The 17677-nt window shown below is 38.0% G+C and overlaps 1 protein-coding gene across 1 annotated transcript in view; it reads right to left on the bottom strand.

The window, feature by feature from the left end:
• Positions 1-16513, bottom strand: part of rpgrip1l (RPGRIP1 like) — a gene marked incomplete at its 5' end in the record, with an annotated part of 35928 nt that extends 19415 nt beyond the window's left edge. The window contains 8 exon segments of the mRNA XM_080841808.1: positions 3552-3625; positions 12187-12333; positions 12598-12703; positions 12955-13098; positions 13240-13345; positions 13545-13852; positions 16167-16309; positions 16424-16513. Of these exon segments, the coding sequence (XP_080697934.1) occupies positions 3552-3625; positions 12187-12333; positions 12598-12703; positions 12955-13098; positions 13240-13345; positions 13545-13852; positions 16167-16309; positions 16424-16513 (1118 nt within the window).
• Positions 16514-17677: the final 1164 nt, after the last annotated feature.

Genomic DNA, 17677 nt, shown 5'->3' with positions numbered 1-17677 from the left:
CCTCTACTCATAATACACTACCTATATACATAGACATAAAAAAAAATAATTATTGTCACCGATACCCGATCTAGAAATGTCTTCAATATCGGTACCGATACAAATATCGGATCGGTGCATCCCTAAGCACTACCCATAACTTTAACACACAAACAAACACAGAGACAAACACAGACAGACGTGCACTACTATGCACACTTCAACAATGCTCCCCAGAACTATCCCCCACATCCCCACCCCTCACCAACCAGTAATACATAGTACAGTTTCAATCAATATATAAATAGAACAAGAACCCCTTAGCAAGAATGAAGGTAGACATTTGTACAGATATATGCTATACACCTACACAAATACATTTCCTTACAAGCATAATGAGAGTCACCAATACATATTGGTACCCAGAAGCACACATATATCCAGTTTAAAGAACAAAAAGGAAAGCAGAAATGAGTCGAATGAGTCCTAGCGAGAAAAAGTCAAATAGATCAGAAGCAGGAGCAGGATGTTTTATAATGCATGACTAAAGATGATTTGGAAATATGGAAAGAAGAAATAGACCTAAGTGAGTAAGGAAGGTTGTTCCAATCTGATGGAGCTTTGAATTTAAATGCCCGTCGACCAATTTCTTTATTAATTCTAGGTGTGACTAGATACATGTGGTCCATACGCCGCAGGCTTTATTGAGAAGTGAAAGGAATTAAAAGTTGTTTTAATTATGAAGGGAGATAGAAATAAATGCATTTGAAGGTTAGTATTGACCAGTGGAGTTGCCTTCTGGACTTAGGGGCAAGCCAGTTCAGGGACGCATACATATGGCAGTGATGCGTTCTATAAGGACACCAAAGACTATTATACAATCTACAAAGACTATTATACAATACATTAAGAGGACGGAGATTTGTCTCAAAGGTGTTACCATAGACAACATCAGCATAGTCCAGTATTGGGAATATCAATTGCATGATGATTCTTTTACGGACTTCTTGTGAAAAGCAATCAACAGAACAATATAGTGATTTAAGACAACCAAATATTTTCTTGGTAATTGAATTAATATGAGGTTTAAAGGATAGCTGAGAATCAAGCCAGAAACCTAGACATTTAAATTCTTCAATTTTTTTCTATTGTTGTTCCATCAAGAAGACTAATAGACCAGTTAGCTAACAACAAGGGATCAGGTTTTCGACCATGTCGAGTGCAAAACAACATACTATATGATTTTTTTCTTATTCAGTAGGAGTTTATTTGAAGAGAACCATTTTTGAACCATGTTGAAGTCAGATTGTAAAGAGTGTTGAATTTTTAAGATATCAGAGTTGGAAGAGTATAATACAGTGTCATCTGCATATAAATGAATTTGGCAATCAGAACAGATTTGAGGAAGATAATTAATAAAGATTGAAAACAAAAGAGGACCTAAGGATAACACCTTTATCAATAATTCCGAATTTTGATTGACTACCCTGAAAGGAGACACACTGACTTCTAAAGTGAAGAAATGAGTTAAAAAATAATAGAGAGTTGGTAGAAAGACCAATAGCATATAATTTGTCTAAGAGAAGATGATGATCGACCATATCAAATGCTTTTGAAAGGTCGATAAAAATAGCACCTGTAGGCATATTACTGTCAGCTGCTGCCTGTATATCATTTGTAAGTTTTAGAAGAGCAGTGGTAGTTGAATAACTAGGTCGAAAACCTGATTGGTGTGGAGATAAAATATTATAGTCTGCAAGGTATTTCGATAATTGATTAAATATAATTTTTTCAAATATTTTTGTTATACTATTGATAATAGAGATTGGTCTATAATTATTAGTGTCTGATGTGTCACCTCCTTTATGAAGAGGGGTTACTATAGCGCTTTTCAATGAGGAAGGTATTTCACAGGATGCAAAGGATAAATTAAATAAATCAGCCAGTGGAAATGACAAGACATGAGAGGCAAGTTTAAAGAACTTAATTTCCAAACCATCTGGACCAGAACTGCATCCAGAGCTTAGGCTATCAATAACCCGCTGAACATCAGTTGGAAAAACAGTTTTGAAACTGAAGGAGCTACTACATCTACTATGCCTCTGCAATTAAAGAAGATTCACTCACAGTTTGATGCATTGATTTAATATGCGTTATAGGGCTTTTTGTGGATTTATTGGTTAAACTATTGATTCTCTTCCAGAATTTCTTAGGATTCTTAAAATCGGTTGATAAGCAGTCTTTATAGTAATTTGCTTTTGCATTTCTAGTGTTGGTTTTACATCTATTTCTTAACTCCTTATAAGCATTCCAGTCTGCACCATCCTTTGTTTTACGATATTTTTTCCAGGCCTTATCTCTCAGTTTGAATAAATGTATAACATCTCCCTTAATCCAAGGTAGATGTCGACCCTTGACCTTAATTACGATCAGAGGGGCATGCTTATTAATTATCTCAACAAACTCTGTATAAAAATAATTCCAAGCATCTTCTACATATGGAATTACTTGAAATCTCTCCCAGTTTATATTCAATATGTCCTGAGTGAATTGTTCAGGGTTAATTTGATTAAATTGTCGTATTTAAATCAGTTTAGGGGGGAGACGAGGCATTTTGATTTTCCAGATACAAAAGACCATAGAGTGGTCACTAAAAGAGTCAGGTAAGACCCCTGATTGTAAAATTCTACCAGGATGAGAGACTAAAATCCAATCAAGCAAGGAAGAAGAACTGGGACCAACTCTAGTGGGTTCAGTTATAAGTTGAGTTAAGTTTATACTATTAAATAGGTTACGATCTTTTTGAGAGAAGTGATCTAGCCAATTAGAATTGAAGTCCCCTAATATAATTTTTTCACTGGTGCAGTCCAAAGAATTTATGGTAGACAGGATACAATCAGTGGTTTCTGCTGGAGCAGATGGAGGTTTATAAATATTTCCTATGATTAGTTTTTTATTTTCATGAAAAATTATTTGAACGAAAAGGCCTTCAAAAAGCTGGGGAATCTCATTTGGATGTACAAGTTCTGCAATCAAATTTAAGGATACATATGTTAAGAGGCCCCCACCTCTTGAGCCTCTATCGTTCCTAAATATAACATAATTATCAAGTTTGACTTCATCATCAGAAATATTACTGTTTAACCATGTTTCAGACAAAGTGATTACATGGGGTTTATTGTAGGTAAGCCAGGCTCTCAGTAAATCAATTTTAGGTGATAAACTCCTAATATTCAAATGAATAACATGAAGACCTTTAGCACTATTCATTACACTAAATAACTGAGTAAGTATGCATAACATATGGAAGTATTAAATGCACACAGGGCATCATCACAGGTTGTGGTTTGTAGCAGGCAGGGACAGGTGGTGAGGGAGAAATACATAGACCAGACAAGCAAACAACGAACATAAACAAACATATAGACAGGAAGAGCAGGTAGCGGAAAAAACAAAAAGCAAAAGTAACCAAAGGCCACCACAAATAGTCTTGAACCCATTAAGACTTTAGATTGCTAAATTGACAGAAATAAATAAAGCAACAGAGGGGGAAAAAAAGAGAGATTTTTCACCTATTCACCAGTTTATCACAATTCTCTTTCAGCAGATCTTTCTCCTTCTCCAGGTCCACAATCTGCTCTTTCAGCTAAATAAAATAAACACAAGTAGTTAACATGTACAGCAGTGCTAGAATGTTAACATGAACAGCAGTGCTAAAATGTTAACATGTACAGTAGTGCTAGTATAGGATGTTAACTAGCAGTTACCAATATACAGCCGCGGAAAAAATTAAGAGACCACTTCAAAATGATCAGTTTCTCTGGTTTTACTAGTTATTGGTATGTGTTAAAGTAAAATGTACATTTTTGTTTTATTCTATAACCTACTGGCAACATTCCTACCAAATTTCAAATAAAAATATTGTCATTTAGATCATTTATTTGCAGAAAAATGACAATTGGTCAAAATAGCAAAAAAGATGCAGTGTCTTCAGATCTCGAATAATGCAAAGAAAACAAGCTCATATTCATTTTTAAACTACACAATACTAATGCTTTAACTTAGGAAGAGTTCAGAAATCAATATTTGGTGGAATAACCTTGATTTAAAATCACAACTTTCATGTGTCTTGGAATGCTCTCCACCAGTCTTTCACATTGCCGTCGGGTGACTTTATGCTACTCCTGGCGCAAGAATTCAAGCAGCTCGGCTTCTTTTCATGGCTTGTGACCATCCATCTTCCTCTTGATCACATTTCAGAGTTTTTTTAATGGGATTCAGGTCTCGAAATTGGGCTGGCCATGACAGGGTCCTGATCTGGTGGTACTCCATCCACACCTTTACTGGCCTGGCTGTGTGGCATGGAGCATTGCCCTGCTGGAAAAAACACTTCTCAGAGTTGGGGAACATTGTCAGAGCAAAAGGAAGCAAGTTTTTCTTCCGGGACAACGTTGTACTTTGCCTGGCTGAGGTTTGTAAAAGACCATAAGGATTGAACCAAAGCGGACTGGAGGTCCTTCTAAGTTCGTCTTCTCTGATGAGTCCAATTTTCAGTTTTGCCCAACACATGGTCGTCTGATGGTTAGACGGAGACCTGGAGAGGCCTACAAGCCACAGAGTCTTGCACCTACTGTGAAATTGGACTCATCAGAGAAGACGAACTTAGAAGAACCTCCATTCCGCTTTGGTTCAATCCTTATGGTCATGGCCAGCCCAATTTCGAGACCTGAATCCCATAAAAACCTCTGAAATGTGATCAAGAGGAAGATGGATGGTCACAAGCCATGAAAAGAAGCCGAGCTGCTTGAATTCTTGCGCCAGGAGTAGCATAAAGTCACCCAACGGCAATGTGAAAGACTGGTGGAGAGCTTGCCAAGACACATGAAAGTTGTGATTTTAAATCAAGGTTATTCCACCAAATATTGATTTCTGAACTCTTCCTAAGTTACAGCATTAGTATTGTGTAGTTTAAAAATGAATATGAGCTTGTTTTCTTTGCATTATTCGAGATCTGAAGACACTGCATCTTTTTTGCTATTTTGACCAATTGTCATTTTTCTGCAAATAAATGATCTAAATGACAATATTTTTATTTGAAATTTGGTAGGAATGTTGCCAGTAGGTTATAGAATAAAACAAAAATGTACATTTTACTTTAACACATACCAATAAATAGTAAAACCAGAGAAACTGATAATTTTGAAGTGGTCTCTTAATTTTTTCCGCGGCTGTATGGTATAAAATGAAATACTTTCACAACATAAGTCTTTAATTGACCATCTAGTAGGCTATGAATATCCTCTGTTTGGCATCTGACATTTTAAATAAACTATGCCAAGGATATGATTATGAATTTCAGGAACTGCTAACATTGCTAACACCAGTGGGGGTTGGACCATAATCCAATCCTGCAGCTGAACTTCATGGCGATGGTCTTTCTTGCATCTAGGGGTGTGCATATTAATCTTATTTTATATTCGAATAACCAACAGTGTCCATAAACTGTCATTCATGGAGCAGGACATACGCTTTGAGATCAACTTTATTGATTCCGGTAATCATAGTTTACTTTAAGCCACAAATTGAATTGTTTCGAATGTCATCTCTGTATACATTTTAGACCCATTATATCTTTATAATATGCCTGTTGCTAACCCTCTGCTAACAGCTTAAAATAAACGGTCTACCAAGCAAGACACCAATTTCACAAGGTGAGCCAGAAGCAAAGCATAGTTAGTTTAACTGAAATGTGGTTGTGTACTCACAATGACGATGCAATTCACTTAGGTAACCTAAGGTTTTGATAGCCAAAATCGGTTGCATAGTATACATCTGAGGTTTTAGGTGCTACAGCTGTAATGTTGAAACTCTGGAGTAAATAGTTATCTGTAACCATGGATACCACTTACCAGAGTCCCACATCGGTATTTACAGTGCCCTCCACAAATATTGGCACCCATAGTGAATGTGACCAAAACAGGCTATGAAAAAATATGTCTTTGCTGTTTAGCCTCATGGTCTTTCACTCAAAATATTCACAATTCCCTAACCCTAACCTTTTCATCGAAGTAAAATTATTGAAAGATATATATATATTTTTTTACATTAAATAAATATTATTCTCCAAAACAGGTTTGCCACAATTATTGGCACCCCTTAATTTAATATTTTGAGCAGCCTCCCTTTGCCAAGATAACAGCTCTGAGTCTTCTCCCATAATGCGTGATGAGGTTGGTGAACACATGGCACGGGATCTGAGACCATTTTTACATTCTGTATCTCTCCAGATCCTTCAGATTCTGAGGTCAACACTTGGCTTCAGCTCTTCCCACAAATGTTCTATGGGGTTTAGGTCTGGGGACTGTGAGGGCCATGGCAAAACCTTTATTCTGCTGTCGGTGAACCATTTTTGTGTTGATTTTGAGGTGTGCTTCGGATCATTGTCCTGCTGGAAGTTCCAACCACAGCCCATTTTAAGATTCCTGGAGGGGGCTGTTAGGTTTTCATTTAATATCTGCTGGTATTTGATGGAGTCCATGATACCAGGTATCCTAACAAGATGTCCAGCCCCACATCATCAAAGATCCGCCACCATACTTCACAATGGGTATGAGGTATGGCTATCTTTCTGTCAACGCCAAAACCACCTTTGATGTTTGTTGCAAAAAAGCTTTTTTGGTCTCATCGGCACAATTTTTTTTTTTTTTTTTACTTTAACCCACTAGCATAAATAAATGGCTGAGTGCTGAATAATCTATACCCTTAACCTGCATTTACAAAATTAACTGATATTCTAAAAAACGACAAAGTTAAATATCCAGTCCCCAAAACCTTCCTGCCATTCTTTTCAAGTCAATCGAGAGATACATAGCTTTCAGAAATATACTCCAGAGATAGATAGCTTTCAGAAATATACTCCAGAGATACATAGCTTTCAATAATATACTCCAGAGATACATAGCTTTCAGAAATATACTCCAAAGATTCATAGCTTTCAGAAGTATACTCCAGAGATACATAGCTTTCAGAAATATGCTCCAAAGATTCATAGCTTTCAGAAGTATACTCCAGAGATAGATAACTTTCAGAAATATACTCCAAAGATTCATAGCTTTCAGAAATATACTCCAGAGATACATAGCTTTCAGAAGAAAACAGTGAGCATTTGCGCCCTAAGTGGTAGTGGTGACTCCTTCAGAAGGCTTTTAGCTAGGATATTTTTTAGGGGGGGTCCATTTTGTCATTTAACCTAACGCGGTGGAGCGCGTGCGCGCCGCAGGCGCAAGTATTGTAGGGGGGTCTGGGGGCATCCCCCCCCCCTGTCAAATTTTGTATTCCTAACTTATATTCCTTTGTATTTCCTAACTGTCTGAAACGCTATTTTACTGCATTTTGTGGAATTCAGGTAATATTTTTTGGTGTGTCTGTTGTAGTATTTTTGCTTAATTGTCACATATGATGTACATCAGTGTACCACACAAACTGAAAATCATACCAACACAGAAGAAATTCAAGCCAGAACTGCGATGTACATCTTGTATGTACAGTATATATGCAGGGGGCTACTGGTCAGGTGATAGTAACATAGTGTTAGACTTGGCTGACCCAAATAAGAAGTTATTCAATTTAGTTAATCTTTCATATATTTTGTGCAAGACACATAGCAGTTATTAGCTATGTTTTTTTATATGCTACGTGTATTATATGCTAATATAGTGTGACCAGATTTGAGTTTGTGGAAAAGATGACACTTCGTCGGGGAACCTGCCCCCTCCCCCGCGACGGAGTTTTGACATATTATTGTCGTGCCTGGACAACATGAATGTACTGTTTTTACTTCATAAGCATTTACTGAACTGTTAATGCAATACCTTATTTCAACTGAAACACCTCATCATGTTGCTTCACTATATTTAAATCATGTATTTATAGTTCATACATGTGTAAATAGTGTTACAAATCACGGATGCGTAATATGGCTTTTTATTGCACTAAACACTAAACGCAACACAATTTCAAAATGGCACAGGCTTTATGCCTTGTTACAAGTTATCTCGAACAGACTGTGTTCCGTCACACACCTGTGTAAATGCAGTCCCAACACAGAACAACGACATGCAATTAGTACAGCAAGGAACATTGTTGAGCACTAGTGCATTACAAACAGAAAGTATGCGCCCGCCGCACGGCATTATGGGGCGACTATGCCGGCACGTTACAATAGGCTATGTATTTACTGAATTAAAATAATTTCAGCTTGTCCCATGTCCATGTGTTTACGTTAGGGGTGGGCGATATATATCGTCTGCGATAATATCCTCATTGTTGTTCAAACGATGTGCAAAATTACATTATCGAGTATTTAAATGACACGCACGGGGAAACTGTCACATCATGTTCTTAATATAGCCTACGGCGCAGCAGCGCTCCTCACAGCACGGCACTCACACGACTAGTGGGCCTACGTGATCACGTGACATGGCTTCTCGCATCCACTTGGCAACAGGTTAGCAGCATAGACATAGGGTTAGCAGCGCATGGTGATGTCTGTTGTGCCTCTGTTGGGGAGCATAAAACGTGAGTTGTATTAAAACATAGCGAGTGTAATGTGTAGCTATTTCATTCCGTTTGTTAACTTTTCCTGCTGTCTGTCTCTGAACGTAGTTGAAGATTGCAGGGGATGAGGGGAGTAAAATGCTCCACGGCCGAAGTAGATTGCATGTTTTTAACTTCGGGGTTAATTCCCTTTCCTTTACGTCAATAAGTAAAGGTAAGTAAGTAAAAGTAAATATAGACAGCAGGAAAGGTAAGCAAACAGAATGAAATAGCGACACATTACACACGCTATGCTTTAATAAAACTCACGTTACTCACATACTGGTTAACACTTTCACAGCACATAAATGTTTGTTACATGCTACATCCAAACTATGCGTTACCATGGCCCCCCCCTGTACGTGCTCCTCTTAAAGCAGCCGCACCATTTTACTAAACGTTCTTGCAATGTGAATCATTTAATCTAAATATGCGTATTGGCCTTATTATGTACGCTTGTGCGTTTATCAGCGCTTGTTTGTGAGAGAGAGCATTTAACTGTTGATGCCCCAGTTTAATAAAGCCAGGCTATTCATAAAGAACGTACATCAATGTGGCATTAGTACTATGAACAGTTGAGAAATTGATTCCGTCGGGCTCGGTTCGGATTCGAAAATATATATTTTAAAGGCTATCGGACTAGGTCCGGGCTGGACAGAAAAATTTGTCCCGATCCATGCTCTAATGCTCATGTATTTGTATTTTTGTACAATCCTGGACAGAATTTTAAGTTTAATGAGGCCATAAGAACTGCTGTTGATGTGCAATAATTATCATGGATGCATGGAGCACTTTATTACAAGAGTTCAATATTTCTGCATTGCAGTTCAATTAAGTTATTTTTGTTTAAAGACAATAAAGAAGTGTTTTCCTTAAACATTGTGCCCATTATTGTAATCTCCAAGAAGGTATAACTCTGAGAATTCCAATAACATTTTTTTTAAATATCGTCTAATTATCGTTATCGTCAAAATGAAAAAAAAATATTGAGATATTCTTTTTTGCCCATATCGCCCACCCCTAGTTTACGTGCTGATCTGAAGTCACGCTGGTAGGATTTGGGTATAAATACATTTTTATTTTAAGATATTCTTGTAATAGGTTTACCCGAACCAGCGGACAAAAAATGAAACCCGCGTCAACACTTCAAAAGTAGCCCGCGGGAAAACTGTGGACCTGGCAACACTGCCGTTAACGTTAACGTTCACGCATTAGACGTGTTTGTGTAGTGCTACGTGAACTATCTGTTCATTTCAATCTGTTATTATTTTCTTTTGTGATTGAAATATTATTACCGGAAAAACAGGGGATGAAAAACTCAGGGCGTCTGTAGGGCGTCTGCCTTAAAGTAGTGCGTCCAATTTTTTATTATTTTAGAACAGTGCGTCCGAAAGCCGCACGGACGCATGCCTGGCTAAAAGCCTGCTCCTTCTGGCTCATGCACTAATAATATAATCCAATAGGGCAGGGTGGGAAATTTACATATTTTTTCGGGGGCAATTCTTGCCCCCTCTTACTGAAATCCAGGTGCATTTAACAAAAAATTGGGGGCACTTTTAGAAACTTGTGAAATAACATTTAACCTTTGTTCAAAATAATAAACACACTTATTTAGGCTTACAGTATATGAACAATTGTCAGTCTACAAATTGAAAGGGTTTCTTAGATTTTTTTAACAAAAACCAAACAGACAACGTAAATTAGATTGTATTCTTATTTCTTTGTGGTTATTAGTTGTTATAGTAATAACAACTAATAAAATCTTATTAAAGGGAAAAAACATTTTAAACAACTATTAACAATCGTTTTTTTATTTCTTTTTTTATAATAATAACACATTATATTTATGGATTTTTGTGTTACCTTTAACCGTACTATAGTAGGCCTACAGGAAATACAGATTAGACTAGTTAGCTAGCTTGCAAGCAAGCCTTTGTAGTCAACGCACTATCAGAGATAGCGTTAGCTAACTAACATTAAACTAGCTTAACCAAACTAAATCATTTCTAAAAGTATTATTACTAGTTATCATTAACCGTAGGCGATGCGTGTTGCTTGACGCTTGGTGACGAAATGCCATGTATTTCTGTATGTTTTCGCTCCCCTTGATGGAGTCAGCAGAAGAATTTGCCTGTGCTGGATTGACAACGATTTGGGCAACTCGTTGTCCTCAAGTCCGACATGCCTTGAAAACAAAACCGGGTCTTTTTCTCTTCGTCGTCGTCATCCTCCAACCCAAGCCAATCTAGCTTTCATTTTTGACAGTCGCTGGGTGTGTGAATTTTATCTTTTAGAACCTGAGATGGTGACACAGACTGCGCTGATCCTCATTTCTCCTCACTCTCGCAGTCACAGGTCTGATTAGGGGCAGCCGTGGCCTACTGGTTAGGGTTTCAGGCCGGAAACCGAAGGGTGGCCGGTTCGATCCCCGACCAGTAGGAAAAATGTGGGCGGGGGAAGTGGTAGACCACTGCTCTCCCATGCCCACATCCACGGCTGAAGTGCCCTTGAGCAAGGCACCTAACCCCTATCACTGCTCCCCGGGCGCCGCCAATGGCAGCCCACTGCTCCGGGTTAGTGTTACTTCACTTCACTGTGTGTGTGTCACTTCCCTGGATGGGTTAAATGCAGAGGTTAATTTCAGAGTGTGTGTGTCTACACCACCTCTGCCATAGAGAGGACTTTCACTTTCACTTTCATTAGGAAGCGCTCCAAATATTTTGTTACAACGTTCGTGTCTTCACGCAACAATCAGTCAAGGCGAAAATCAAAACATTTAATGCCAACTGACCGGGTCATATAAGCTACGATGTTTTTGACACGTTCATTAAATTATTATTACAGAAAATTATGGGGGCATTTTTTGCCCCTCTCCTAGTAATTTTAGGGGCAAAATTATATTTCTTAGGGGCAGTTTTGCCCTTTGCCCTCGTGTATTTCCGACGCTGGAATAGGGACACTAGTATTCGAGTAGTTATGCTGCAAATGGTTAGCCGGATATTCTGTGTACACCCTCTGTGTACACCCTCCACCGTCCTCCTGTGTACATACCCCTGCTTCAGGTGTAGCCACTACATTTCTATTGGATTAAGGTTTGACTTGGGCAGCTGTGGCCTACTGGTTAGGGTTTCAGGCCAGAAACCGTAGGTTGGCCGGTTCGATCCCTGACCAGTAGGAAAAATGTGGGCGGGGGAAGTGGTAGACCACTGCTCTCCCATGCCCACATCCACGGCTGAAGTGCCCTTGAGCAAGGCACCTAACCCCGATCACTGCTCCCTGGGCGGCGCCAAAGGCAGCTCACTGTTCCAGGTTAGTGTGTAACCTCACTTCACTGTGTGTGTGTCACTTCCCTGGATGGGTTAAATGCAGAGGTGGATTTCAGAGTGTGTGTGTCTACAGTGAGGACTTTCACTTTCACTATGCTTTGACTAGCTATGACAAATCACGAAACCCCCTGTGCCTTCCCTTCGATGAATGCCGTCTTTCTGAAAGACCCACCCTCAACCTATGTACTTCTGTAAGATCATGTAAGACTTTCCTTGTGACTTGCGTCCGTGCTATCTGAGGTTACTGTGCTACGCGTCAGAGCATATTCATCAAGATCAGATGTACCTCCTCTATCTTCCTCTGTTCTAGAACTTTAGATTGTAACTGGTCTTCCAGGTCCAGGTTCTTCAGACGCTCCTTCTTGAGCTGCTCAGTAAGCTCATCTATTTTAGCCATCACCACATCATGGCTGGCTTTCAGAGTCCTCTGGCTCTGTAGCACATTAGAAAAAAACTCAGTATTATGACTCTTATTTCTCTTTGTATAATGTAGCCTACAATGGGAGGTCCATGTTACATTTGTGATTGACCAGCAGGGGGCAGACTATGGCCTTACAAAACAACTATTCACCATTCAGCCATTTCTATGGTTGAGAAAAAAATTAATTGGCATCAGATTTAATAATTTAAAGTATATTAATATCCTATAAAACAAGGAGCATTGACTTTATGTTGGGTGTTACCTTTCATTTCTTACCTCTTGAAGTTGTAAAAACCTTTCTTCCAGCACAATAAAAGCATTTCCCTTCTCAGCCAGTTGTTTCTGAAGTTTGATCAGTTCAACATTATCTTTAATTATTGATCTGGAAAGCACACAAAAAATCTTCAGAAAGGAAAATGACAATAAGATTAACTGGGTATGTTAGCAGGTAAGATTCTTGGGCTGTTACACACTGATAACTAACGTATTGCATTGAGTTTAACATCTATTTACAATACAGCAACTGTGCCGTAAAAGGTAAGTACCATTTTCATGTCAGCTCTGCTGAAGAATGCATGCTTGTGTTCTGCCTCACTAACTCGTAAACACATGAATAAATCAAATGTAAAGTACCTCTGCCCACTGGTCTGTTGTCCACGCAGCTGGAGGAGAGATTCCTCATACTCTCTTTCTTTTCTCCTTAGTTGGTCCCTGCATGCTTCTGTCATTCTCTCCATCTCTTCCATCTGTGCTATCTGGTTCTCAATCACATTCTCTCTTCGAAGGCAGAGACACACAGATACAAACACATAAAGACCATATCCATGTTCTTAAGGATCCAAATCAGTATAGAACTGATGGTTTTAAACATTAAAAAAAAGTAAATAATATATCAAATTAAATTATATTTGTACGTACAAATTTCGTATCTCAGCTCTGGCATCATCCAGTAAGCTATGGCCATAACGTGGAAGCAGGCCGTGGGGTGGACGAGCTCCCATGTCTGTGTCCGCACTCCTGGTGGCTGAAAAGACAGTCAGAGGGGAACTTACTAACTCTAGTATTCAAGACACAAATTTCCAGATAACCACAATGTAGCACCGTCAGGTCAGAAGCCATGTTTAACAAAGATTTAAGGTTCAAGCCTCAGGTTGGAAAGGAAGACTCTCCCCCATGCAAGCTGCAATGAAATACTGGAATAGTTCTAAGGCCATAATATGCACCTCTGGTGGGAGTGTTGGCATCTTGAGGTGTGGTAGGGAAGTCATCCCTCAGCCTGCGGAGGCCTGTGTTGACACGTGACTGAATGTGGCCATAGGGAGTGGGACGACAGTTCTGCACCTGAAGTTGCTGCTTGGCCGCCAGCAAGCGCTGTTTAAGACCTTCATTCTGCTTCTCATGCTGATGGACCTTCTCCTGAAGTTCCTCAATCATCTCCTCCATCTCAACATCTCGTCCCGCGACCATGCCTGAAGACGTCTGCTCTATCCGTTTACGGTCCTTCACTAGCCGGATCAGCTTAGTGGCCATTCTATCAGAATCAATGATGGTAATCAAAACACAGACAGACATAGAGGTCAAGAGATACCAGTGGACCGTTTCAACAACACTTGTCAAGATCAAAACAAATGCTATTTGTATGAATGAAGTTAGTGACTTACTGAGCCCAAACTAAGTTTTTAGGAGGAAAATTATGTGTTTGATATGAACTGAATCTGTATCTATACAGAATCAGTTCATATCAAACACTTAAACACAAAACATTTGTTTTGTTGATGGTACAGTTAAATATCTGAGTTCCCCTTCAATGGGTTCAGGCTAAAACAGCCTCCTTTACATAAGCACACCTCAGCGAATGCATGCATGTATTTGTACCTGGGTCAGTGACAAATACGGGTAGGCAAGATGCCAATTAAAAAATATGTTTTAAACCTGTTAAAACACCATGCCCAAGGACTGTTAGAATGTATATTTTGCATTTCTGTTGGTTTCATAGTATTTGATGACATTTCTACCATTTTTCACCAAATACGGAACTAATGGCCCTGTATATTGTCAAATGGTGTAACCATTACACAAGTACAAGTATTTAATATTTCATCATCCTAGATTTTATGTACGTGTAGTCATGAAAACAAGTAATTGATTTTCAAATATCACATGACATTTGTTTTATTATATTTATTTAAAAAAATTCAGATTAAATTGATGTTTTATTGTACTGAGCAAGACATTATGTTGTAAACAATAAAGTTTTCTGCATATTCCATGGCCATTTGGGTAAAAATGGTTTTAAAACACATTATAACAGTGTAGTGGAATACTTAAGTATCATCCATATTAACTTTTTTGTACAATATGAGATTTTTGTGAAAGATACTGGTTACGCCAATTGACATTAATCGGTTACACCAAATGACCATACTGCTTCTACAGCCAAAGAGCAAGCAATTGACACGGAAAAACAAATAAGTAGTCGCCAAGGTAAAATGAATTAGATGTTTTAATATATTCTCATGTTATTTTTCATATTACATTAAAAACATTAACCAAAACAATGAAGAAACAGGACCAAACTGATCAGTTGATGCAATACTCTGAGGAGGGCCGTCATCCACTGACGGATTTAGTGAAAGAGTCAGGTTCAGCATGTCTGTTCTACCTTTCCTCTCTTTTGGCAAGGCCATTGACTGAATGCCTACCAGATATGAGGCATACCAGCCTATGGCAAACCACTTTTTCTTTGGTTGAAAGTGGCATCTGTTAGGGGACAAGAGGATAGAAAGCTTATTGTTTGCATTTACATTATGTCCAGACCTATATCAAAATGCTGTCTACTTACATACAATATATTATAGAAATGTGAATTTAAATGTATGAATCAATGAACAAATAAACAATTAAATAATGCATTAAATAAATACATCAATACAACTAAACATACAAAAAAAATGTATCTATCAATACACTTCATGGGGAAAAAAAATCACATTTAAACCTGCTGTTAATATTGAACAGTAGGAGTCACTATTTCAACTATAAGAAAATGTATAATCAGGATCACAAATAAAGCTTTTGGCCCTAAATTGATCAAATCGGCATCAAACAGTAAGATGTCAAATGGTGTAACCGGTTACACCATTTGACATTTCAATTTAAAACCAAAATCTGCAGGCATTATTTAGGATGACTATGTCAACACACTTAACATTGGTGTGAATATTTAAAAACATATTTTACATTTAATATAAATCACTTTGATTATTATGGTTTACTTATATTTTTACTGAGATCATACCACTTGACATGCCACCTGACCATGGTTGAAAGACGCTTAATTATGTCAAATTTTAGAGAGAGTACTAACCTTGACATTTAGCAGTTAGGTTCTTCAGGGGTCTTCTCTGTGACATGATCTTCTGGCACAATATTTACAAAATGGCTCCTAAAATGCGGTTACACCACTTGACATTTCAAGAGGTTGACTTGGCAGACATGATCCCCCATATTCATTTAAATATTCCGAACAATGATGTTACATATCTATTATTAAGTTTTAAAAAGTGCAAGTGTAAGATTATGCCAAAGTATATCAGAGGCTATTTTGAAGAGAGATTCACAAAAGTTGTATTACTTGGTACTTTTATGGTTACACCACATTGACAATTTTACCATTATTTTCTTAATATTCTCACCAAAATGGATAAAACCAGAACTTGTAGAATTTGGTCTTGAAGAAAATTATGTTTCAAAGTGATTTGATAGATTATTCTCAAATTTTAACACTTTTAAATGTATTTCATCCTCATGTTCACAAAAAAATGAGCGTCACGTCTTTGACCCACCTCTTGATCTTGTCCTCTTGTTTGTGGGTGTGCTGTTTGAGCAAAAGGTTTTCCTCATGCAGGCGGAGGTAGCGATCCTCCAGCTCCTCCCTGCTGACTTTTGAAACGGCTTGCCTTGCTTTAGCATTCTGAGCAGTCAGATGTTCTGCAGAGAAGATTTCACCTATCTCTTAAAGTCATTCCAAGAACTTCGCCAGACTTGACTGACTAAATAATGTAAGGTCTACATAAACCATCAAGCTACAGAGATCCAAACAATCCAAACCTGGTGTCCCAACTCCTGCGAAGTTTAATGATATGTCTCTGACTGGAGCGTCACCTGCCGTTTCATCCGCAAATCTAGACATTGTTCTTTGAAAACAACAAAGTAAAAGATAGATAGGCTGTCTGTCAGTATTACCGAAGGGAATGTTAGGCTGTCATACCACCCGCTAGCTAGCATACACTATTCATTTCAGTTTTGCAAATAAAGAATATGTACAAAGCTATTTACAAAAAATACCTGGTTGGTAGACTAACGTGGGATTCAACACTTACAATTGATGTCATGTAGGCTACTGACAAATCTAACGTTAGCTTTCTATGCGGACTAGACGACGTTCAAAACAACGTCTTAACTGAATGAATGCTTCTCTCCAAAGAACAGAAAGACTTTTCCGAAGACAGATGCCTATCAATAACTCAATACACGCTTAACAACAGTTAGAGCTATTAACGTTACTTTGTTTACTTTACATAAAGCACCACAAAACAATCCGAACCCATACCATTTAGCTGCAGAGCAAACAGAATCAACCAACTGGCACCGCCTGTTAATCACAACAACAGTTGCTAACCAATTCTTCTCGTTTCAGGGTTTGTATCAGTTACTGACCAACTAGTAAAGATTACTGCCATCTAGTGTACTGGAATTTCAACTTTTCTTTTGAAATTTGTTTTACGGATGGTGCACCACCCACTGATCCAATCTCAAAAAGAAAGTTTCTTTTTGAGATCAGTATGCACCACCCTGTTAAATCAGTTCCGTTACCGTTCTTTCAGCAACAATGATAACCCACAATAACCCCAGGAAGTAAAAGGAAACGAGGAAGTAAAATACGTTTTTTGTATCATAGGCTATGAAAGGTTTTTACAACAAACAGCCCTGTAAATCGACTGGGTTATATAAAAACCTTTTTTATGGAACGAGTTTTTGTTGCATTTGTCGTAATTATCGGGAAAATAGTTGAAAGCGTGTTTGAAAGCTATTGTAGCCTAATTGTCAGTATAAAGTCTGAGTCTGACTACTTGCTAGATCATTGTTTATAATAGTATTGTGTTATCTGTGCATTGTATTAACTTGTTTTAAAACAAGGTGAGATATATTAAATTACTTTTAAACGTACAGGATACTTGTAGCTGAAAACTATATTAAAAATAATGTATTTGATCAGTGCACTTGCATTATCAGAGCAAAACAGGATTACAATGCATATAGTATACATATTTGGTACTGTTTAGAAGTTACTTTA

This window comes from Sprattus sprattus (assembly GCF_963457725.1).
Source record: "Sprattus sprattus genome assembly, chromosome: 7".
NCBI classification, from domain to species: Eukaryota; Metazoa; Chordata; class Actinopteri; order Clupeiformes; family Clupeidae; genus Sprattus; species Sprattus sprattus.
The sequence above is the reverse complement of the archived record's forward strand: the minus strand, read 5'-3'. Positions and strand labels throughout refer to the sequence as shown.